Here is a 26290-nt window from a genome sequence, read left to right as displayed (position 1 = left end):
AAAAAAGGGTCCTACCACCCCGTAAAAAAGGGGTTCACAGCCCCTATGATAACCGCAACAATCTTTTAAATTTAAAGTAGCTTAACCCCGGGTTTTCCTTTAGAGTACCCCCTTTGCAGCGGCGGGGAAACCCCGTAGGAAAAAGGGGGGTTTAAAATAACATAACCGGGGGGACCGGGGGCGGAAAACAAAATTTTCCCGGATAATTTCTTTGTCCCCACCACCGGGGAGGAAAATTTTTTAAAAGGGGCCCCAAGGGCCCATTAAATTTTTTTTTGGGGGGCGGGGAGTGGATTAACCCAAGGGGGCTAACAGTTTTTTTTATTTTTAAAATTTAAACAAGGGGAAAAAAACAATCGAAAAAGGCCCAAAATTTTTTGTAACCATTAACACGACTTTTTAAAAGCCTTTTTAAAGGGGGTTTTTAAGGGGGGGTCACCCCGGGGTTTGGGAATGAATTGGGGTGCGTAATTCAAAAATTAATTTAGTCTGATTGTATTTTAGGTTGTTTTTAATTTGAAAAAAAAAAAAAACACTAAACTTTTAGACCCTCCCAAAAAAAAAATTTAAAGAAATGGCAAAAAAGGTTTAATGGGAAAAAGAAATGAAATTTTTTAAAAACTGGGCAACTCTTTTAAAATTTTAAAGTTTTTTATAAGGGGGGGGGTTTTGGGGGTTTGGGACAGGGGGCGGGGAGAGGCTTTGGGAAAAACCACGCGGGTATTAAATTTTTAATTTTTGTGCCCTACCTTAGGAGTGGGATTTTCAGTATTTTTTTTATTAAAGTTTTATAACAATTTTAAAATTTACAAACGCCTAAAATTCCCCCTTTTTATTGTAAGCCTAATTCTCATTTATTCTCCGGCCGGAGTCCATCCCCCCACCCAAACAACATTTTTGGGGAAATTGAAAAAAGGGTTAATTTAAAATTTGGGGAAACCTTTTTTTTTTAACACCCCCCCCCCCCCCCCCCCCCCCCCCCCCCCCAAAATTTTACCCGGGGGGGAAAAATGTAACAGGGGGCCCGAGGGCCTCCGGTAAAAAAATTTTCCCCGGTGGCCCTCGGGGAATAGGGAAAAATTTGGGGAAATTTTTAAAAACCCCCTTTTGGAAAAAAATTTGATTTGGGGGATGGCCCCAAACCAAAATCATAGGGGTAATTAGTCGGGGAAATTAATATTAAATCTAAGGGGATTTAATCAATTATTAAAAAAACCTGCCTTAGGGGAAATTCAAAAACCGGGGAAAAGAAAATTTCCTGACTCTCAAAAAATTTTCTAAGGGTAAAAAAGGGCAAAAATTTTCGGCCCCCCTTTTTTAAAATTTTTAAGTTTTGCCCTTTTTCCGTAAAATTGTTTTGAAAATTTTTTGACAAATTTAAAAAGATGAGGGGGGGAAATTTCCCCAAAAGTTACCAAAAAATTTTTCCCCAAAACTAATTTTATTTTTTTTTTAAAGAAATTTTTTATGAAAAAGACTCTATTTTAAAGCTTAATTAAATAATTTTTTGGGGGGACTTTAAAACTTCGCCCTAAAAACCGAAAATAAAAGCTTTTTTTCGGCAGTCCCAATCAAACTAGGGACCAACAATTTTTCCCCAAAAAAAAAATTTTTTAAAAAAAAGGTTTTTTAATATAGGGAAGGGAATAAATTGCATGAAAAATTTTAATTTTTTTTTGATTTTTTTTTTTTTTTAAAAAAATTTTTCGTGGAAATTTAAAAAATAAACTGGGGTTTTAATTTTTTCCTCACTCCCAAAAACGAAAATGGCTTTTTTTTGGCCGGGAAAAAAGGGGTTAAATATTTTCCCTTTTTTCATTGAAAAAAAAATTTTTATTTTAAAAACCGCGCTGATTTCCCAAATGCCCAAAAATGTAAATAATTTCCAGCCCCAAATTTTGAAAAATTTAAAAAAGGATAAAATTTCCAAAGGGGAAAATACTTGGCCGGTACAGTGTATCCAACTTCTGTGGATGCGAACTTAAATTTTTTGGGGATTAAACAAAGCCCCCTGAAGAATAGGGAAAATAAAGAGATTTTCAGGGTTTTTTACCTTGAATTCTTTTTAATTTAAAGTTCCTTTTTTAAAAAAAGATTTTTAAAAAAAATTAAAAATTCGAAGGTTTTAATTTTCTAATTTTTTTTAAATTGAGGGGGGGATGGGAAAGAAAAAAAAGAAGGATTAAAAAAAAAAATTGTTTTTGAAAAACCTTATTTCAAATTGAAAAAAAACCTTTTGGGGGGAAAACCCCCCCCCAAAATATTTGGTTATAATTTTTAATAAAAGGGGTACGTGTAAATTACAAAAGGACTTTTTTTTTTCCTGATGCCCAAAACTTATTTTCGTATTACAACTTTTTTTTAAATTTTCTTTTTTTTTTTTTTTTCAGTATTAGAACTGTAAAAAAGGTTTTTGGGGGGGATGTCAAAAAGCCTTAATCTTTCGTTTTAAATGAATTAAAAGTAGGGGGCCAACCAACAGCGGGAACCCAATATAGCCTAATTAAGTTGGTTTAAGGGGACCCCTAAATTTTTTTTTTAAAAACCCCTATTAAGTTTTGTTTTGAAAAAGGGTTTTTACTCTCATTACAAACAAACTTAAAAGGGGGCCAAGGATTTCAAGCTGACCTCAGAAAAGCCTTAAAACGGGGGTTTTCCAAAACCCCTGTTTTTGTTAATTTATTTTAAAAGGAATTCTGTCAAAAACCCTTTTAAAGGAATGGTCCCTGGGTTTTGGAGAACGGGGGTTTTTTTTATTTAAAATGTAACCCCCAAAGCCGAAAGAAAAGGGGAACCTCCTATTTGAAATTAAATTTATCAACGCTAAACCTTTCAGCAGGAAAATGGAAAAAAAACCCCCGAAATAAATTTTTTTTGGGGAAGTTTTTTTTGTTCGGCTCAACTTAATTTTTTTAAATTGGGGGAATTTTTTGGGGTTTCAACACCCCCCCCCCCCCCCCTTTTTTAAAACAGGAATTCGGCCTGAAAAACAAAATTTTTGGGGTTTCATCAATAAGGGCCTTTAAAAAAAAGAACATAGCAAGGGGGGTATAGGAAAAAGGAATCAACAAAACTTTTTAATAAAAAAAAAAAGGGGGGGGGGTTTTTTTTAAATATTTTCCCCCCGGGGAAGTCAAAAAAAAACATATTTTTTAGGTGTTTTGGGGAATTTAACCCCGAGTTTTTTCCGGGGGAATTTTGTGAAAAAACCCAAAACCTCTTATATGGGGGTTTTCCCCTTTTTTCCCGATAGTTTTTCATCAAAAACCCCAAGTTAGGGGGTTTCAAAAGGGGTTTGAGTGGGCCTTTCCTTTTGGTTTTCCCAATTTAAAAAACTTTGTCTAAAATTGTTTGCGGCAAAAAGATCATTTTATAGTTTAAAATTAAACCTCTGGGGTCCCTTTCCTTTTGAAAATTTTCAAAACTATTGTTCTTTTCTAAAATTTTAAGTCTTTTCGGGTTTTTTCCAAATGTAAAAGTTAAAAGTAAACCCCGAGTTCCCTTCCTCTTTGAATTTCCATTTTATATAAATTTTTAAAAATTAATTTTAACTCCCCCCAAACACCCATAAGGGAAAAACACCCAAAATTCTATATCTCTTCTTCATAAAACCCCAAAACAACTGTCCCCAAAAGGGGAAAAAATTTATGGAACTTCCGGGCAACCCAAAGCCCCTTACGGCCCCTTTAAAGAAATGGGAAAACTTTGGTTTAAAACAAAATAAAAAAAACCCCATTGGTTTTTAAAATCGGGGGGTTTCCCAAAAAAAAAACACGGCCCTTTGGAAAATTTAATTAAGGGGGGAAAAAAAAAAAATTTCCCCGGAAATTAAAAAAATTTAAACGAAAATTTCCCCTTTCCAAATTTTTTGTTTTAAAAATTTTTTTTTAAAAAAAATTTGCAATATTTGGGGAAAAAAAAAATTTTTGGGAAATTTTTAAAAAAATTTTAAAATTTTTCATTAAATTTTCTTTTTAGATTTTTATCATGATCGTAAGTTTTATGAAGAAGCCACTAATATGAAAATTACTAAGACATTAATTTACAAGTCCAGCTGTTTGTGGGTGACAAATAGTAACGTTCGCGTTACGCTACAAGCACTTGTACATTACAACGTCTTGGTTGATGCGGTTAGAGACCATTATTCAATATTTGCTAGATGTGACCAGTGACCACGTGCCATACCTTCGTCCCAGACAATTAATAGAACAATTATTTTAAATGAAAGGTTATTTTAATCTATAAAGCAGACCTATGAATACAATTGACCACTCGAATCATGAAGTTTTACATTTTAATAGTTTCCACTTTGGTTTTATTTCATTATTATCTTGAAAGATTTGTTCGAGGAAATTTAAAAAATCAGATACGGTATGTTTTAATTTCTCTTCATCATCTAGCTCTGTAGCTACAGCTGTAGTATGGCTTTTATTTGGCAACGACGAAAACATAGGGTTACATGATTTACGCTTCGATGTTCATTGACAAAAAATCCTTCTATCTTCAAATTTCTGACCCAGCTGCCTGCTAGGTTTCAGAAGGTGATACCAGATCAAGATGCTGGAATAAAGTTGCACAGCTCCTATAATTGAATCCAATTACACGCGATCGGCGATACACTATTCCATGTAAGGTTAGTGGAGCTTGTCCACAACAAATACACAACTCCTTTGCAAAGTATTTAACCGCTGTTTGGACACTGGAACTTACCCGTGGAACAACAGCATTATAACACCCCTACACAAAAAAGGCGAGTAGTACAATCGGGAAACTATTCTCGACCATTATGCTAAACAGGATAATCAAGTTCAAAAATGAATACAACCCGGACCCCATAAATCAACTTGGCTTCGCTAAAGGAGCTCAAACATATGACCACATACTCACACTCAACACCATTACGTCTAAATACAAAAAGCTCAAGGTTCCCGTCTATGCTGTTTTCGTGGACTTCCGGAAAGCTTTCGACTCTGTTTGTCGTGAAGCTCTTTTCTTAAAGTTAGCTAAACTAGGTATCACTGGCAAAACATTTAATGTTCTTAAACATATGTATAAAAATTCCACTGGCCAGATAAAGCTATCTGGATTTGTCAGCGAAAAATTTGATATCAATAAAGGAACTGAACAGGGTCATCCACTTTCCCCTGATCTTTTTAAAATATACATTAGAGATCTTTCCCCTCGACTAGAATTTGATAACTGTCCAAAACTAATGAACCAACTTATCAGTCACTTACTATGGGCAGATGATCTGATACTCTTGGCACTGGACCCCAAAACCCTCCAAAAGCAACTCGATGCTTTGAACAATTTCTGCTTGGAATGGGGCGTCGAAATTAATGCAAATAAAACTAAACTCATGAAATTTAATTCCCGCTTCGATAATTATCAGCCGGTTCCCCTCAAAATAGGTAATCACTTGTTAGAAGAAGTCGAGTCATACTGTTATCTAGGAATCGAAATACACAAATCCGGCACATTCACAAATGCCCGAACTGAGCTCAAAAAGAAAGCCATGCGTGCACTTTATGGCATGAAAAGCTCAGTAAACAAATCCAAATTATCATTCCGTTCTCTAACAACACTCTTTGACGCTCTTATTAAACCTATCGTTCTTTACGGAGCGCCTATTTACACACCTAATATGGCTATCATAAAACACATAACAAAACAAGTCGATCTCAATATGGATCCCGACACAAAAACAAAATTTCAAACTAGTATCCTCAAGAAAATTAGTCTTCTGGACAGCGAAAAAGTTCACCTTCACTTTCTTAAATGGTCACTGGGTGTAAATCGTAAAACCAGTAACGCAGGCGTCTGGGGTGAGTCAGGCCGCTACCCATTAATCTATGAATGTATTAACCTCACTCTCAAATATACCCAACGCTTGAAAAATCTCAAAGATAACTCCCTTGTATCCTTAGCTTTCAAAGAACAGATGAACATGAAATTGGACTGGTACAGAGGTTTGGAGCCTGTCCTCGCGCTAGACCCATGTTTCTCTACCGAACATGTCACAGCCTACCGCACACTCAAAAACAATCACTCCAAGTCAATTTTCGAAAGTAACCCGAGTATCGCAAAACCACCAAAAGAGGACTTTCTTATTCACAACGGTTTCAAGAAACGAATTCCTCCGCAATCAACACAACCCATCGGGAGTAAAATATTCACACCACACGTCATTACTAAAACTTTGAAAAGTAGCTTTAGAGAATATTGGGGGTCCTGTATCAACACTTCTCGGAAATTAGAATTCTATCGTGACCTAAAATCCAAATTTAACAAAGAGTATTACCTAGACAGTGTCATTAAATATGCAGACCGTGCTAATATCACAAGACTGCGGATCAGTGCACATCGACTCGAAATTGAACTTGGCCGATATAATCAAACTCCTCGCGATGAGCGAATATGCTCCTGGTGCAATATAGTCTTAGGTTCTGGTATTATTGAGAATGAAGATCACTTCCTTAACCATTGTGATCTTAACGCTGCATCGAGGCGAAAAGTCCTAGACAAGATCCAATCAATCATATCAAATTCAATCAAACCATCTGCGTCATCTTGTTCTGTTTACACTGTCATCCCTGGAGCAAACGTGCTCAAATTCATCAGCAACAACAGTGAAATCATTGAATTAATCACGAATGAAAGTCAAGTCCACCTCACGAGAGTCGTTGCTAGATTTGCCACTACGTGTTTTAACAACCGCAAGAAATTCGTCGACTCTCTGGCCAGTACATGAACACTGAAAATCACTGTACCAGCGCTTTTGTTTCTTTTCGCGCAACAACGAGTGCAAAGTGGCCTGGCTCAAGCATTACAGCATTACCAAGGCGATTGTAAACAAAATATTTTTTGTCAAAATCTTTATGTTTCACTTTAGTTTAAGTTATATTAATATAATAAATTCAAATCTTATGATATTGTTATTATCTTAACAGTTACTATTGTAGCTTAAGATTTTAAATTTGTATTCCTTGTATTCCTTGTATTCCTTGTAACATTAATTTCAGTTCGCAAATGGACTCGCCATTTTTAGCAGGGTTGTAAAAAATAATAGAAATAGGCTATGGCATTCTATGGATTTTGATTAAGGCTTTAAACTTTCTATAATTAACGTCGGAAGTGAGTATTTTCAATAAGTTTAAATCACGTCAAAAAATATCCTACACAACCGGAGATACAGCCAATTAAAATGTTGCTCGTACTAAACACCGCGTAATATTACCACAAAACAGATCAAAATGACGCTAAAACAATCATTGCACGTGCACGTGCGTGTAACAATCCTCTTTACCATGGTTACTATGCAACTTTTGCTTTTACCTAATTTGCACGTGGGCGGTCGTACATACATTTATATACAGAAATAATTTTTTGAATTAGTTTTGGAACACAACAAGAAAATTGAAAATAATCTTGTGCGACGGTAGGGACCCAAATGTCGTTTCTTACCCAAATAAACTTTAAGGAGGCTTCTCATCAGTAGCCGCACCTCCTTACTCGGTTTCTGAACTGGAATTTTATGGGCTTCCAGACGGCCAGACCGAGTATTACCATCCCATCCTTCTAGAGTTCATTACAAGTAGCACCCACGGCCACCTTGAAGATCTTTGAACCCAGACACACCCCATTGGCGAACAAACCTGAATATAATCTTACATGCTCCCGAAGGAATCCCTGGTTTATGGTCTTTCTCAGCGTCACCAGTACTTTCACTAGAGTCACCAGCGCTTTCACTGTAGTCATCAGCCCAATCACTGAAGTGTACAGAACTACAGTTGTGGAACACAACAAGAAAATTGAGATTGAGAATAATCTTGTGCGAGGGTAGGGACCCAGATGTCGTTTCTTACCCAAATAAACTTTAAAGAGGCTTCTCATCAGTAGCCGCACCTCCTTACTCGGTTTCTGAACTGGAATTCTATTGACGGCCAGACGGCCAGACCGAGTATTACCATCCCATCCTTCTAGAGTTCATCACAAGTAGCACCCACCTTGAAGATATAATTTAAATTTAGAAAACAATCCCGGTTCGGTCACGGTGAAAATTCGGCATTTTGTTGTAGTTCTAAAACACTCTCTACGATTAACTGATTAAGTTGAGCAAGGCACTGTGGTCTGTGATGCAAAGCAAATTTGAGATTCCTCTAATTTATTTCTGCCTCCACAGATGATTGTGCGGATATCACAGACTTTATAGTTGGGGGTGGGGGAGGGGTGGCTTTAGCTCTAGTCGAATCAGATACTGTCCTGCTGTCAAGGAAACCGATTCTTGAAATCGTGCCATACCTTAGAGCCTTAGTTAAGTGTCCTTGCGTTAAGTAACCCTTTGTGTTTTCCTTGTTAACTGCACTGGTCGGTTCCTATTCTGTTAGTACAATAAATGTGCATCTTCAATTATATTGATATTTAGTAGGTTAGTAGCTGCGCCGTTATTTTTGCGAATCACACTGTTGGGACAGATCACTAATAACACTTTAGATTTACTACCTTATCGGACCTTATTTGGACGGACATTACTTGAACGCTGGAGGCCCTAGCGTTCATCTTAATGTCCGTTCAAATAAACTCCGTCCAATTAATGTCCGTCAAAGTTAAAGTCCGTTGAATTTTTTGTCCAGAATGACAACTTTTTAATTTCAGTCAATTTCAATAGCTATCATTAGACTAAACTATATCGTTTAAAAATCATTTGCTAAAATTTAAAAACGTCAAAAAAAGATAAACAAAACTCGAATTTTTGATGGTTTTGATTGCCTTCTAGTGTTCATATTAATGTCCGTTCTTAATTATTTCCGTTCAAGTAATGTCCGTCCAAATATGGTCCGACAAGGTTATCACATTCTAAGCATCGTCAGTAGTACGGTCATTTCTCGTTACAGATCAAATTAGCTCATACGGGAGGGATTGTTTCGAAATTATTTCCGTCCTTAAATCGAGGTATTTTTGAAATTCTGTTACATCATTCTCTTCGCTATCCTCGCCAATCTTAAATCCGGATATTTCTCAGTCTACTCCACAAAATTTCTCAGATTACATTGGTAAGTCGTATATATTCTGACTGTTATCTAGCACTAATTATCGGATCATCCACACCCGACCCGGTGTCTATGATGGCTACGATCACGTGACAATGACTTATCAACCGTTTCTCACCATGATGCTGGATTCTGAACCAAATCTGCGATAGAATAGCATAAACTGGTTGGTACAGAATACCGTATCAAAATGGGACAGGTTTATTGAAAAAATCGATCTTTTGTTTACTTTTCCAGGTTATCTAGCCTGTAGAAATCTGGGTATAATATTTATATTTCTTAAGTCGCACAATACAATGATATTACTCATAATATATAGCATAATATAACATAATGTAACATAATATAACATAATATAACATAATATAACAAGTGTTACCAATATAACTAAAGCTGTACAATTTGATGATAACAATCACTTTAAGTGTGACACTCATGTTTGTGATTGGACGGATCGGTGTCACGTGACATAACACCTCTATTACAATTGGTCGCTCGTTGAGGATCACGAAGCAAATCAGGGCTGCCCGTCATCATATCAGAATAAATGTAATCCAGTTGTTAGTATGATTGTTATATTGTGGTGTTCGTAACCTACCTTCATTGTGTTTCTTTTGACTTTGTTATCATGCTCTGCTCTGGAAATTGTGATAGTAATTAGTACCTGTTCGATTTGTTTAGGAGACGATCTCCTTGTTGTTATGTTACAGGATCAGAATGTTCGTGAGGAACAGTCACCAAAATTGAGTTGCTTACCTGCTGTGTGTTTTCGTACTCTGGTCTTCACTCAAGTTGCAAAGCTGCAATAAACGTATCGCAAAGAACATTTATATCTGAAAATTGTGTTAGTACCAGTTTGATCAGTTAAGGTGAGGATTGCCTCGATCTTTCGGTTTCAGCTTAACTCCCTAGGTCATGAGTAGAACCGAAGGATCAGAATATATGTTGCTTGTTGCTCGTATCAACTATAAAACATCAATTTTGAGGGATAAGGAAGTGTCTGAAACCTAGCTAAATCGATTTTCGTGCAATTTTAGGTCAGAAACAGTCATCAAAATGAGTTAATAAGAAGGTCGATTTCTCGATTATTTTTGAGCTTTCGTTCAGAAAATAATTCGGGGCCTTCAAAGGGGGGGGGGGGGGGGGGGGGGGGGGGTAACAAGAAGGCGTTACAAGTGTTACAAGCGTTCCATAATACAAAATATGTATCACCTCCTTAACCCGCCAAACAGGGGCTTACCCTAAAAATGTATACAAACATGTATCACCTCTTCAAACCGCCTAATATATATAACAGGGGCTTACTATTAAAGTAAACAAACATGTATCACCTCCCTGCCAGTATCCACATCTATAGAACACTCGATTTCACGATCTCCAAATAGTTGAATGAACCCTCCATTTTTCGCCCTCCATCAACTTATTAAGTTTAATGCAAATAAACATACCATTGTACGAAATTATTCCCCTATAATTAATAAAACTTATTTATCCAATTATGAATCATATTCCTTCTCCCATGACGTGACCCTACCCTCCAAATTGACAAACTGTTTACTGTCCCGCTACCCATCATTCCTTCCTATGTGTCTTTAATTTAACTTATTAAGTTTATTCGACTGTTTGCTATGTTTTATTTTACTTCTTCAAGATTGCTAGAGTTGATGAGAATTTAGGAGCACTTTTTACAACGACGATATGAGGTGCTTCGTGATCTCATCTTTGATAGGGTAAGAAATACTGATATATATGTGTCTTTTCTCAAATAAAACACATTTTTCTATTCAAGTTAACTTAATTAATTAAAACTTTGAAGAATAAGAGGTTCGGGTACATACATTTTAAATAAAAATTAGGTTGAGTGGACCGTCCCAGTGTATTCATTTTCCAAACAAAAGGAAATGATCTATCAATTTAAATAACTTACTCCGTAACGCATGGCTTGTGCCGCGTACTGCCTCCTATCATGAATTATGAATGAACAAACCGACGTTTTACAAGCTAACCTCTATAAGTCTATAATCTATATACCGTGCCACTCTATATCGAGTACATCGATATATCGGCCCCGCCTTTTCCCCAAACTTTAAGTTAATTAGCTAGTTTTGTGGAAGAAATGTGATTTATCATAATAGCTCTTATCGCATTCTGTGTCGACTACATGTTGAGCTTTATTCCATGACAATACCACACAATTGGAACCAAACACAAGGGCTGTGTTCGCCAACTTCGTGTTCCCCGCCCTCTTGTTCCCCGCCCTCTTGTTCCCCGCCCTCTTTTTCCCCGCCTTCGTGTTCCACGCCTTCGTGTTCCACGCCCTCTTGTTCCCCACCCTCTTGTTCCCCGCCCTCTTGTTCCCCGCCCTCTTGTTCCCCGCCCTCTTGTTCCTCACCCTCTTGTTCCCCGTCCTCGTGTTCCCCGCTCTCTTGTTCCCCGCCTTCGTGTTCCCCGCCCTCTTGTTCCCCGCCCTCCTGTTCCTTGCCCTCTTGTTCCTTGCCCTCTTGTTCCCCGCCCTCTTTTCCCCGCCCTCGTGTTCCCCGCCCTCGTGTTCCCCGTCCTCGTGTTCCCCGCCCTCTTATTCCCCGCCCTCTTGTTCCCCGCCCTCTTGTCCCTCGCCCTCTTGTTCCTCGCCCTCTTGTTCCCCCTCCTCTTGTTCCCCGCCCTCGTGTTCCCCGCCCTCTTGTTCCCCGCCCGTATATTCTCCGCCCTCTTGTTCCCCGCCTTCGTGTTCCCCGCCCTCTTGTTCCCCGCCCTCCTGTTCCCCGCCCTCTTGTTCCCCGCTCTCTTGTTCCCCGCCCTCTTGTTCCCCGCCCTCTTGTTCCCCATCCTCGTGCTCCCCGCCCTCTTGTTCCCCGCCCTCTTATTCCCCGCCTTCTTGTTCCCCGCCCTCGTGTTCCCCGTCCTCGTGTTCCCCGTCCTCGTGTTCCCCGCCCTCGTGTTCCCCATCCTTATGTCCTGTACCCGGCACAATAATGTAATGCTCTAATGGGGTATATCTGATTTTTCCTTATACCGGGTTTATTCTATACAATGCACTTTTATTTTCCCCGAGATGCCTGGTATATAGATAGAGCTATAGAGGTTAGGGTATACTTATAATCGGATATAAATCTTGTTTCTTCTAAAAAAAGCCATGGTGATTGTTAACCTGATAGTGTTGCTAAATTTTTCTACCTGCAGTTTAACGCTGGTGCTTAATGATGGTGTGAGAACTGAGGCCACAGAAGATGTTGAAACTGTGAAGGGGAACCAGGGTGAGTCACTGCTCTGAATTGTGAATTCTCTAAAATAGAACATACTTAATTACGGTATCTCCGGATAAAAATGTTTTCCAGCTATCTCAGAAGATTGCCTTCAGCGCCCTTTACAGTCTACTCCTTTAGTTACCTCAAACTCCTTCAATTTCAAACTTTACATAATAGCTAACCATCTTCTTATACTTACTTGTACTTGAAAAGGTCGTTGGAGTGGCCTGCACCACATAGTAACTCCTTTCACCGGTGTATTAGACCTCTCCATTGTACCCTGTTTGTTGCTAGTTGTTCTGCATCTTCTATCCTAATGTTATCAACACCTGTGAAGATTGCTGCATCCTCTCGGACACATGACAACCAGTTTTTCGAGTTTTACCTCTTTTACCATGTTGTGGGATCCAGTGCAGAGGATAGTTGTAGAGTAAAATAAGGTGTAGCGACCAGACTAATCCTCCCGGGGCGTACCAATGGTAAACACTGCCTGCTCACAAGTACTACTCACTACACACTATACTGACTTAGTCGTCCTGCGACAAATCCCCACAAAACCCACGATATAATCAAGTATCGAACGCTAATCTAACACGATAGGTACGAGATTTTAGTATCGTACGGGTACTGCAGAGAAGGGGAACAATCTGAAGTACTGTAATTGAAAAGATATAACAAGGGTACGATAATGAAGTGTCGTACACGGATACTTACAAACCTCTAGCTCTGCAAGAAACACGTGCTGTGATAAATGAATAATACGCTAATTCAAGTATCGGTAACTATTGTACTTTAACTCTTACAGGCTACTGAGTGCCGTATTACTTTCAATATGATCGAATGACTTGATCGGATCCTAAGTAAGGTATGAACAAAGGAAACAGTGTATTCGAACAACAAGTTTCGAAGCGTGATAAATTACAGTCAATCAATAAACGAAACTAGTGACTCGCCGGCCACGTTACAGTGTTTTTCGGCAGCGGTAACTTATTTAAACTGCACCTAGCAAGCCACCCTAAGAACTGACTGTAACAGATGAGAATTACCAGCACTGCGTTACTCGGCAACACTTGGCTCAGTGTGTCCAATAATATAACCTAACTAACTACCCTGACTACCGCGTGACCTCCAAAACCAATCCTAATCTACAACACTAATCAAATCTAATCAAGCACTAATCATAAAGGTATAATTCACTAAACTACAATATCCTAACTAAAATATCACTACACTTAAACTGCTGAAACCAGCTTCCACATTACACTATATCCCCCGGGAAGATTTAATCGATTTCGTCAATATCTCAAGGTATTGACAAATTCGACCAAACCTCCCCCTACTTACTAAAATCCTAAAATACTAAACCATTAAATCTCTGAAGAAAAATAAAGAAGAATGCACGTATAAACCCTCACGTGACTAACACTAACCCTAAAATCCCACGTGCTAACCTCACCCATGTCCAACTCCATACACAATAAAAAAATCTACACGAATGCACCTTACGTGTGAAACTGAATTAAAAAACAAATAACAAGTGTATTATACCCAACATTGACCGGCGAACTGATAGCTACTTCAGAAGCAATGAAACTACAATCTTCTAGATAAAATGAGTCATAGTACTTTCAGCCGGAGCCATCATGAGTGACATAAATCTAAAAAATAGTATGGTTAGTTTCTAAATATAAACTCAAACTCTGAAAAGGAAACTGCTGTGAAAAGTGAAACATCAATAAATGGACCAAGTATTTTTTTTATGGAAAGCCCTTCGGACGAAATACAAATTAATTATGCAGTAAAGGACTCTTGAAAGGGGTTGTACTATTCATTCCTGAGGGGCGAAAAACAAATAATTACGAACATATAAAAAATGCTGGTAACAAATCACATATTAAAACTTTCCCGTGATGATTTTATAACCGTAAAAGATATACAACTTATATTTTTTTGACTGGTTGAAATGCTTTAATGGCCTTCAAATCAGCATGACAAAATAAAAAATTGGCCGAGGAATAAGAATTTTAGTGCCCAGAATTTGGACCCCCAAGTGGTGTCAAAAACGCGAATTAATTAGGTAATAATTATTTTAGTCTCTTGAGTCTTGATACCACTTTAGGGTTAGGCGGGTTCCTGCTAGTTATTACTAATTCATATATAATCTTAAACTAATTGCAACACTACAAATCTATTAAATTTATTGAGTATTATGTATCGCTATTGTAATAATTTGAGCGAGTAATGTCCTGTACAAACCCAGGATATATATATATAATAATAATACTTTCAACACTACTATATAACAAATAATTTGAGAATTGATGTAAATAAACGATGCAAAGACTTTCGAAGATCTAATCACAACCGCTTTCTTTTATTGTGTAGAAGTCCAGCCATGAAATATATATATATATATATATTAGGTAATACATTTTAAATCATGTATATTACGATATACATATTGCACGTTTCCATTCTGTAACTTTAACCGTCAACCATGATAAGCCTTTTATCATTCCATAATGTTCATTATAAGATGGTTCTATGGTTTTAAAATTTGCACTATGAAAATAACTCACCCCATCTACCGTATTAATCAAATTATTAATTGTAACTGAGATGTTCATAATCAAGTCTTCTCATATATATATTGTTAGTCAGCCACAACTGTCAGTAAAACAATGCCTTGACTTCAATTGTCGGTAAAATGTACCTTTACAGTCATCCTCAAATTATTTGTTATGTAGTAGTGTTGAAAATAATTAAAAAACTTATATATATATATATATATTTCGTTGCTGTACTCCTACACATTAAAAGTCGGTGTTGATTAGATCTTCGAAATTCTTTGCATCATTTATTAAACATCGTTATCTCAAATTATTTGTTATATAGTAGTGTTGAAAGTATTAAATTTATATATTATATATATATTATATAATATTATAATTCTAATAATCGACATTTCTAAGATCCGTGTTGCAGCTCAAAACATTTCAACCCAGTTTATCATAACTTACAAATCAACAGATAAGTGGAGCCCTGTGGTTAATTACAAAAGTATCCCTGCTGATCTGGATACTTCTTACCTGCACCTGAGAACAGACAGCACTGTCGGTAGTGGGGAGGAGATAGGGATATATTTCTATAGTGAGGAAGGAGAAGAAGTAGGAGGTATTGGTATCCAGTTCAGTACTCGTGTAAAGTATTGGCTTCACTTTTGTCAGTTAGGCAACACTCCCTTCCAGAGTCTACCTACAGAAACAGATAAACACTGGGTAGTAGAGAAACGTGGCTACAGGATCATAGTATATTGTAATGGAAAACAGGTACTCGACATAACAGCATCATCTGAAACGTGTAGTTATGTAAAATGGAATACTTATTGGGGAAGAGAAGTGAGCAGAATAGAGCTTAGTACAGGCAGCACTACCTCTTATTATAATATAGGTTAGTGCTTTGGTAGTATAGTACCTTAGTACAGATGTGGGTGACAATGTTATTATTTTAAGAAGTGTAATTAAATTTATATTTTAGACATTGTTTGATCCGATACTGCGATTTCGTGTATTATCAAACCAGTCATGGGAGGATCAATGAATGTTAAATGAGGGTAAATTCGCTCTTTCAAAAATACGATTCTTCACTAACTGTTATCATAATTGTTTCAGAGCGTGTGTGGGAGTTTGAGAGAGCATCTCTTATCAACATGGTGACTGGAACGAAAAAACTTAATGATAGCGGGGGTCTTTTGATCGCAACAGTTTTTAACAAGCAAACTGGTATGGTGAAAAATGGAACAGTTTGCAAGAATGCGTTTAACTGGTATTCGGCACAGCTTTTTTGCTGGACAATTGGACATCACTTCTCTGACTGGGGAAGTAATCCGAGAAACATGAAATATGTTCCTGAGTGAGTTTGATTTATATGTCAACATTTTAGTTTCTGTTGCAATGGAAATGCTGTTTCTTTGCTATTTTGAATATCCGAACATTCTGCAATCTGCACCAAACCATTCAATCATTCAGGGATTGGCTGAAACGAACTGACATGTCAATAGTAATGGATGACGTAAGCTGTAAAGAGAATGATATTGACATATCAGATTGCGATTCCCGGATTTTGAGACACAACTGTCAACATGAGGACAATATTTGGCTCCACTGCTTTAGTAATACAGGTATGCCCTGCCTAGGTCGATCCAGATGAAATCTGGAACGAGTTTCGTGTCAACGCTTCTCTCCATTTATCTCTATCACACATGAGCAAACGCAGCTGGTAAGGTTCCATTCCAGTGTCTTCGAGTAGAACATCCGGGAAGGTCTTATGTGGTCGTCCTCGATAACGCTGGCCGTAGGATGGTTGCCAAAAAAGGAGTTGTTGGGCAGGTTGGTCCTGTAGACGGTAGACATGCCCTGCAAAACGAAATCTTCGTGTCTTTATAGTATCTGTCACCGATGGAATCTTTCCATAAAAAACGGAGTTAGGTGTATGTGATTTCCATGAGATACCAAAGACCCTTCGTAGCATTCTAGTATAAACACCGTCTAGTGCTCTAATATCAGCCTTTTTAAGAGTCCAGGTTTCTGCGCCATACAGCAGAACAGGTTCTACTGCAGTTCGAAAAATCTTAGTCTTGATCTTCATAGACATACTAGATTTCCAAAAAGCATCCAGACTCTGTAAAGCTTTCCATGCGAGGCCTTTCCTGACATTGATGTCTCTGCTTGTTGAGGCTATAAAAGATCCTAGGTACTTAAAGTCATGAACTTCTTCTAAAGGGATGCCGTTAATAAAGACTCTTTCGTCTGAGTTGACAGGTCGCGGGACGTTGTAGGACATGTAGTTGATCTTTTCGATGTTAATAAGGAGACCATAACGGGCTGCTATGTCAGAAATGCTTTGGCAAAGGCGGCCATTTTCGCTGAAGCTGTCAGTAATTGTTGCTAGGTCATCGGCGAAGTCCAAATCAGCAATGTAGTTACTGCCAACTTTAAACCCATCACGTGGCCCTATTGCCAGTCTTAATATAAAATCCAGGACGATGATAAAAATGAGAGGCGCAAGAACATCGCCCTTGAGAATTCCGAGGTTGGTAAGGAATTCTAAGGTTATACCTTCAGGGGTCATGATTTTAGCATTAGTGTTGATGTAAGAGTGACATAATGGCTTTTATGATTTTATTAGGAAAACCGTAGGAAGCCAGGATGTCGGGAAGGTGAGATCTGAAGATGCAGTCAAAGGCCTTTGAGAAATCAATGAAGGAGATGACACAAGGAAGCTGGAAGTTCACAACCTCTTCGATGATACGTCTAAGAGCCAGAATCTGTTCACGAGTCCCTTTTCCAGGCCGGAAACCATTCTGGTTGTATCGGAGGCGAGGTTCTATGTGGCTCCTGATTCGGTTTGAAGCAGCCTGTCGTAGATTTTCGTGGCAACAGGGAGGATGAAGATGCCTCTGCTATTTTCAGGACAGAACTTTTTAGCTCCTTTGGGTATAGGAAGAATGGCAGTGACAAGAAGCTCTTCTGGGGCTTTACCAGTAGCTAGCATGTTGTTGAACAGAGATAGTAAAGTAGTGTCCAAGTCAACACACTTGTACAGCAGAGATGAATTCCGTCATGACCGTACGTGTCCTTTGTCTGCTTGAGAGCTGTAGATATTTCATCTGCTGAGAACGGTGACGTTTCAATTGGGAGTTCTGGCTTTTGGACTTCAAAGCTACCCATTCTGATGTTGTCAGCAGGATTGTAAAGCAGTTTGATGTAGTGGTCAGTCCACGCCTTTGCTCGATCTGCCTTGTTTCTGTGTCCAGGTAATGGAGACATAGATTTAGGCTTATGATTGGTAAGGTCATTTATAAGCTTCCACGCAATACCAGAGCTGTTTGACTTCGTGTGCCATGCTGCATACCCTGAGTGGTTTGCGGGTTGCGGAATAAACAGCTGATCTACTTGATCAATTGTCTTATTAACAAACGATTCTTGTATGCTGGTTTCGACCTTCCTGACTTCAAGGGTGGCATCACGTAGGGCTTTAGTAGCAGCTCGTGTCTTCCTTTTGTGACTATCTTTCAACGCAGCATCTCGTGCCTTGACAGCAGCCCGGTACTCAGGATTAAATGAAATTTGAGCAGTTAGACTAGTCTTCTTCCTTTTGGGAAGTACTTTCTCTGCTGCGTCATTAAGTTGAAGCTGGAGTTGGAAGGCTGTTGAAGTTGCAGTGTTACTTTTTAACTCCTCCCAGTCGAATATTTGATAACCTTCGGTCGGACGATGCTGGTCCTTACTGACAGCTTGATGGTCGCTGTGACAATCCGATGGTCAGATTGAACCGAGGGATTAATGTATGACTCACAGTTTTTAAGTGAATTCTGCCATTTTGAGCGAATGAGGATGTGGTCATTCTGATGCAGTTGACCATTTGGTGCTGTCCAAGTCACCTTTTTAGAATGCTTTTTGTTAAACTTTAGCGCACCGATGGTGAACGCGTTTTCTTGGGCAAAGTCGAGAAGGTGCTGTCCGTTTCGGTTAGTACATTCATAAAATGCGTTGGTGTTGCAGGTGTCTTTTCCAAGGTGAGCATTCAGGTCACCAGCTATAGCTACTACGTCATGAGGTGGAAAAGATCGGACACAAGAAGTTAACTCTGCATAGAATTGTTCAACTTCAAGGTCTGTAGATACATTAGTAGGTGAATGACAAGTAACTAAGTGTGTGCAAACTGCACCGGTAAAAGAAACAAACATTATCCTGTCTGAGAAGACGTTATGGTCGATGTAGCAGCGTTGGGCCCAAGGGGAAAGAAGGAAGCCAAGTCCGAGGAGCGTTCTACTTTTAGGGGGAGGAGATGCTAGGAGGAACTTGTAGCCATCACGCATTATATAAGGAGTCTTCTTAATACGATGTTCTTGAAGTGCAATCACAGGTATGTCGAAGGCTTTGGCTTTGCACACAAGTTCCCATTGCTTCCATTTTTCAGTGAGAGATCTTACATTGTAAGTAGAAAGGTGAAATGATTCTGAGATTTTGTTGTTAATTTTTGGTTTTTTGTTGGACCTTCTTTTAACACAGATACCATCAGCTGCATCTCTCCCCGAAGGGTTTAAAGATGTAGCATCATCATGAGCTGGACTATCAGAAGGAGAGGTAGGGGCTGAAACCATAGTGCTGTAATTGTTTAGTTCGTTGTAATGTTGATAAACGGGTGCGTGGCAAAAAACTTTGCGAGTACCAGAGTAAAGCTAGGGGTCGGTAGCCCACTAGCAACAAGTCCAAGATCTCAAGCAACCAAAAATGACTGATAAGACCACTGGGAGTCTGCAGCCACACACAGACAGTGAGGGAGAGTAAAATAGGGGGGTTTTGTGCCTCAGTACACAGAACCGTTAGTCATTAAGCTGTGAGAATGTTCTTACAGCAAAATTAGGCTGGAAACTCTGACATCAACATGTTTCTAGTTAAAAGGGAGAGTGTTCTGAATAACTCTGATGGCCAGACTGCCATCTTGCATCCGCTGGAAGTAGTGCGCTTGTTGCATCTGCCACTCAGCATACCTGCAGCGGGCAGGATCCTCTGAAGCTCTTGCTACACAGCGTTAACTGTATCTGTGCATTACCAATCCCGGGTGTCAGTAGCGCGAGTCTACTGCTCGGACCCACTCCAGTATAGTTTACCTTAAAAACTTAAACTATCAATAAACTTTCTAATTAAGTTACGATTTATTTCATTATACAATTAATGCTAAATAGCCCTTATAACTGTATAAGCACTACGACATAACAATGAAAATATAGGGCATCAGATTTTGGGTTTTGGTTCTATTTTTTTAAATAATAACATTTCGCTGTTCAGGATGTGTTGACGAAATTTTGCAGCAATCAAACAAAAACTGCACTGTGACTAATATCGGGGGATTTTTGAAACACTTGTGTTATAATGAGAGTAAAAAAGAGTACTTCCCACAAGTGTGCTTATTCGAACACTACCTATAATGTAACAGGCACTGAGAGTAACACACTCTTTAGTGTCTCTACTGTGTGTGAAAATGACCCGTATGGTTATCAGGCATGTGGTTTTCATACGAAAATTACCTTACAGAACATTTATTTCTGTGGAGGTTATTTTAGGAACGATACAAATATAGAAGTACAACAGTTTGTAGCGTGTAACCAGAACTGTAGAAGAAATTCTGGTGAGGAATCATCACAGAGCTTCATCAACGGCAACAACGAAGATCAGTGTGACGACAAATGCGACTCTGACTACTGTGAGGATGAGAGTGTATGTGAGGGTTACACATACGGAGTTAACTGTCCTAGTAAATATTACAGTAAGTATATACCTGTAATCTATGTTTGTGATGCAGATGATGATTGTTATAACAAGGAGGATGAGAAGCACTGTAACAACACCACAATACCAACATGTATACATTATTATAAGAAAGTGAGGAGGGGAGAGGACATTACAGTCCCCATATTTAACTACACCAGGTGTAGTGTATTTGATCACAGTGAAGAATACTCGTACACCTATCCGTACTGTTACAGATATCTAGAACAAACAAATTGCACTGATGTAAACAGAGTGGGTGGTTCCTGTTTGATAAATGGTTTCATGTCGAGTGTATCAAAGTATTATATATGTGTTCTGTGGAAGTGAATTTAAGCTGACCAATGAAAAGATTAGTCTCTGTGACGATAATCTAGAAAACGATTGTAGGTCAATATCTGCAAACTGTGTTGTTCACAAACACAAACTCTGTGATGGAGTTAGTGACTGTGAAGATAATAGTGATGAGACCCGTGACATATGCCACCTAACAACAGTGGGATTCTTCAACTGTACTCGTAGTTTTGGTGGCGATAGAAATATAACAATACCCATAAAATGGATAATGGACAACCAAACCGATTGTCTCAATGGAGAAGATGAAGAAAGAAACTTTTGGAAATATTGTGGAGAGAAAAATGATTTGGCTTATAGAGTTGTCTTAGGAAACAAAACCTGCCAGGATATTTTGTTGTGTCCTGGAGATTCTGATCAAGGCTATGTTCATTTTGACTTTCTTTGTGATGGTGTGAACTCTTGTGAGATTGAAAATGAGGTCTGCAGAATTTCGCGAGATTTTCCGAGTATCAATACCACTGCTGTGAATGAAAGATGTGCTGGACGAGATTTGTGCAAATCATTGGACTCTACAAATGTAACATGTCATATACGGGAATTTCAGGGGCCAGCAGGATCTGCTTTCGGTGTCAATATAATGCTCAATGTGCCGACCTCTCGAGTAAACTGCAATAGTCTTTTCGGTGAATATTATGCATTTATCAGTTGCATGGGATTATGCTTAAACTCCACGTGTCCTATTCAGGACACTTTTTTAGAACATGATTCATGTCTTGGTCAGTATCCTGACCGAGTCAAAACTCTGGCAAACAACAATAACCTGACTTTTGTGACAATGTCTGATGTAGTTGAATATGAAAATACAATTTTCCAATGTAAGAATACTAAATGCATAAAGTACAGCCAAGTTTGCGACCTTGTTGATGACTGTGGTGACATGTCGGATGAACAAAACTGTACAAATCATATAGTTTGTGAGAATACAAACAACCGGTCAGATCAAGTAAAAGAGCACTTGATATCTCATTCTCAGAAGTGTGATGGTAGATTCGATTGTTTTGATCTTTCAGATGAATGCAATCTAGAGTGTGGCAAGGAAATCCTCCAAAACTGGTTTTTGAAACTTTATTGCTGGTTGTTGGGCCTCTTAGCAGCAATTTTTAATATCATCACCGTGTGCAAAGTAGCGACTTGTATTAAAGACTCTGAAACAAGAAGCAATTTATACACTACAGTACTAATTTGTGTAATCGGAATGGGTGATTTCCTAATAGGAGTCTACTTGATCGCACTATCAGTATTCGACAGCATTATTTTCGGAAAGAATTATTGCAGGAAGCAAGCTGAGTGGTTATCAGGAAATACTTGTTCTGTTCTTGGAGTTATCAGCACTGCGGGATCACAACTCTCTTTATTTTCGATGACTCTTTTAAGTTTGATCAGGATGTGGGGAATTCTGAACAGCTCTCTTAGCATTCCAGCCCTTGTCAATAAAAGAGCATTAGCAAAATTAATTGGGATCGTTATTGGAATCGCTACTGCATCGATATCAGTAGCAATCATACCATTGGTCCCCACATTAGAGGACTACTTTGTGCAAGGTTTCTTCTATGATCCACTCTACAAGCTATTTATCGGATTCCCGAACAAAATGAAGCATATTAAAATTCTTCAAGCATACTACAAAACTGAAAATTTTTTGGCGAATACAACTTGGGCTGAGATCGGCAAGAAAGTTGATGGAATGTTCAACCAAAGCTTGAGTAGAAGTGCAGTGCACTTTTACGGAAATGATGGTGTGTGCCTCTTCAAATACTTTGTTCGTAGTGATGATCCTAGAAGAAACCGCATAATATCGGACATGGAAACGGAAATGATCGACGTGAAAGGAAATATGATAGTTTGGCTTATGTTGGGCGTCAACCTTTTCTGCTTTGTGGTGATAACCGTGTCCTATTTGATGATCAACATTATATCTCGGAAATCATCCAGAAATGCTGGGCAAAGTAGCAATCCAGATGCTGTCCGCAGAAACCGAGCAATACAGACCAGGATTGCGCTGGTCATAGCCACAGATTTCGCCTGTTGGGTTCCATTTATGATCATCAGTGGGCTCCACAATCTCGAAACAATCGATGCTACAGATTGGTACGTAAGCTTCGCTATGATAGTTTTACCCCTCAATTCGGTCATCAACCCTTTGCTATATGATAACACTCTCAGAGAGTTGTTTGGTGAGACATTCAGAAATTTTGCTGCTAGATGTTCAAGAGGCGCTACATGTTTAAGATTGCAAGTTACTGCTGTAGAAATGGGAGATCAAATAGAGGGAGCATCGCAAGTAAGAGCAAACGAGGATATCATCGCAGAAACGCCAATTTAGATGGAATCATAGAACATCTAATGATAAGGTAGGATTTTACAGATTTACATAGAATCTTTGAATAAGCAGGATATATGCTTTATTAAAAACTGTTATCATCAAGATGAATGTACATTTTACATTATACAAAATAAATTTACACGATATAGATTCCCACACTTGGATAAAAATGATGGCTGAACACTTTCACCAACAGTTTAAAAGCTTTAATTGGTTTATTAGTGATTAACATTAATTCTACTCTCAGGGTGCAATACTACGTAATGGACAGCTACCAAATGTATGAACGAGCTTAGGGAAGATGATAAAGTAGATGGACATTATTTCCTTTCAAGCCACAGCTGATCACAATTACAATGGTGTTGAAAATATTGGTGCCCAGGAACTGTAAAGCTGTAATAAACGACTGCTACTTCTTTATTTCAATACTTTTATGATCCACGAATTTATAGTCATTGGTTTTTCAAACAATCCATTTTTATTTTGAGCAGCTACTGTAAGTTGATGTATATATGTGGATTCTGGAGGGGAGGTGAAGCATATCTTTTGACACGTGACAGACTTTAAACAATCAGAATCGACTATCGAGAATCGACTATTCAAACCCTAAAATCGCTGCCATGTGTCACAAAAAATGCTTCACCTCCCCACCAGAATTCACATATTATATAACTTTTTTAATCAAGGACATTTTGACACAGGGATTTATCGCATTATAGGAACTAGCAGGAACCCGTATAACCCACTCGTCGTCAATTAAAGTAATATTGTACGTCCAATTTTGAGATTATTATACATAATAACAATTCTTGTTACAGCATGACAATCCAATTACTGTCCAATATATGACTATTTTTTATTTAAAATTTGATTGTTTATTTTCTATCGTTTATTTCTTTTTGTTGTTGGTATTTTGTGATTTCTCACTGATTAGTTATACAATATATTTTATTATTACGCTTTTACATATATTTTCTTGGCTGCTTGATTATTAATGTAATCTTTTTTTTTCTAACTAAGGCTAAATTCTTCTGACTGTTATTTTTAGTACTAGGATATATTTACTCTTAAGCAGAAGAGCTATTTTATGTTTTCAGTGAAAAGCCTGGAATTTATTGTATTGAGTGGTTTGATTGCTTTCTAGTTTCTGGTTTATGAAATTGTCTCACTTGTCTCGAGCTTGCACAATTTAACGTTTTATAATATTTTAATAAAGACTTTAAAACATTATAGGGAGCATTTTAACTTTAATAACACAATGTTTATCATTATAATTATAAGGGACACATAAATATAAATGCGGTATTATATTGGCTCACATCATATTTGACTGCCAGGCTGGAGTATCCGTCATTTTACCATATTAATATATGAATTGAGTTACACTTACTGAAAGTAGCGAAAGTTAGTGTAAATAGTTCATTTTAGTTTTAAGAAATAAGTTAATTCTTCGCAATTAACCATTTTAACATGAAACTGATCTACTCTTCTTATATCTTTTATAGCGCTCAGTGTTCGCGACTTATTGCTTTATTGGTGATACAATGTCCTTATGCAAGAATATATTTTGATTGGGGATCGGACCCGCCAAGCTATTATGTTCATAAAATAGAATAAGAGATTCAGCGGATTGGAAGTGGAAAGGCTGAGCGCCACCCAGTAAGATCATATTACACTTATTTACCAGTACCACAAATAAAACGTTACGTTTTCCATTCATGGTTTGCTACTAATGATACGATTTCTGTGTAAGAGTATAATAAATACATGAAGAATTGCAACAAGAACGATGTTTTTATCATCATTCTACTTCAGTACTTTTTTCAATAGTTTATGTAATAAGTGTGTATAGTAATAAGTTGGCACACAATTTTTTGTCTCCGATTTTTAGCTAGGTACCAAATGTTGCCTCTAAGTGTGAATAATATGAATTCATCGTGCAGCACGATTAGGTCGAGCTGTATGTGGGCCTCTTATGCATTCCAAGTGTGTAAAATTGACGAGAAATATAATATGTCTTGCATAAAATGCCTATAACTTCTAAACTATTGGATATTTTGAAAATAATATTTCTTTAAATCTTAAAATATAATATTAGTACCGAAAGTTCTTCTAGCTTAGCTGATAGTGACACATATTACTATGTACTACCGTATACAATTAATTTGAAATAACTGAAACTAGAAGATACTATAGCTATACGTGAGATAGAGACTATTTCTGAGTTCAAAAGCAAATTGACCTCCTACATGTGGGATAAAATTCTGCTGGAGGACTTTGATTATGATCTAGATTATTCCCTTGAGACAGAGATGTGAGGCAGTTTACCTAAAAGCTATAACATTATGTTCATAAGAGCTTAAATCCCTGCTGTCTGTATTTCTCATTTCTCATTTTAGTGCATATCATCACATCATGGATTTCACTTTATTATATGATTTGATTGCTTTTGATATTTTTGTGTGATTATATTTGAAATTCTATTTAAAATTCAAGATTTTCGTGGGCCCATACTTGTGCAGGAGGTGCTTTTTGCTCTCAACATCTGTGTTTTGGTGACCCTCAGGTCCTTTGATTACATACATTTTGTCCTAGAAAATCTTATTTTATCGGAGTCTTATACTTTTGACAATATTTAATGTTGTTCATTCATTGTGTAAATTTGTATGTAATTAAATTGATCGATTTGAAAGATTTCAATTTAAAAAAAATAGTTATACAGTTAATACTAGAATTAGAATTAGTTACTTTACTACAAACACTTAGTAAGTGTAAGCGGCACCCGACTACCATGAGCCTTACTCTTCAGCCCGTGGAGGGGCCCCGGTTTGTTCCTCCTTATAAGCTTAATACTGTAATCTTTATAATTTTATTATGGTTAAGCTATTTTTCCATATTGTTAGTTTTATATAGTCAGGGAAAGAGTGTCAGTTCGTTGGATTTGGATGGCAATAAGGATTTATCAATATCAACTGAATATGG

The 26290-nt window shown here is 37.8% G+C and overlaps 2 protein-coding genes across 2 annotated transcripts in view; both read left to right on the top strand.

Annotated features, from left to right (window-relative positions):
* Positions 1 to 26290, top strand: part of LOC134825063 (LIM/homeobox protein Lhx3-like) — a 667636-nt gene that overhangs the window by 624728 nt on the left and 16618 nt on the right. The gene's annotated exons all lie outside the window — the stretch shown is intronic.
* Positions 4787 to 12036, top strand: LOC134825462 (RNA-binding protein 12-like). Its single transcript, XM_063837637.1, has 2 exons — positions 4787 to 4972; positions 11263 to 12036. The coding sequence occupies exons 1-2, from the start codon at positions 4787 to 4789 to the stop codon at positions 12034 to 12036; spliced, it is 960 nt and encodes a 319-aa protein (XP_063693707.1).

This window comes from Bolinopsis microptera, chromosome 13 (assembly GCF_026151205.1).
Source record: "Bolinopsis microptera isolate Bmic1 chromosome 13, MBARI_Bmic_1.0, whole genome shotgun sequence".
NCBI classification, from domain to species: domain Eukaryota; kingdom Metazoa; phylum Ctenophora; class Tentaculata; order Lobata; family Bolinopsidae; genus Bolinopsis; species Bolinopsis microptera.
The sequence above is the reverse complement of the archived record's forward strand: the minus strand, read 5'-3'. Positions and strand labels throughout refer to the sequence as shown.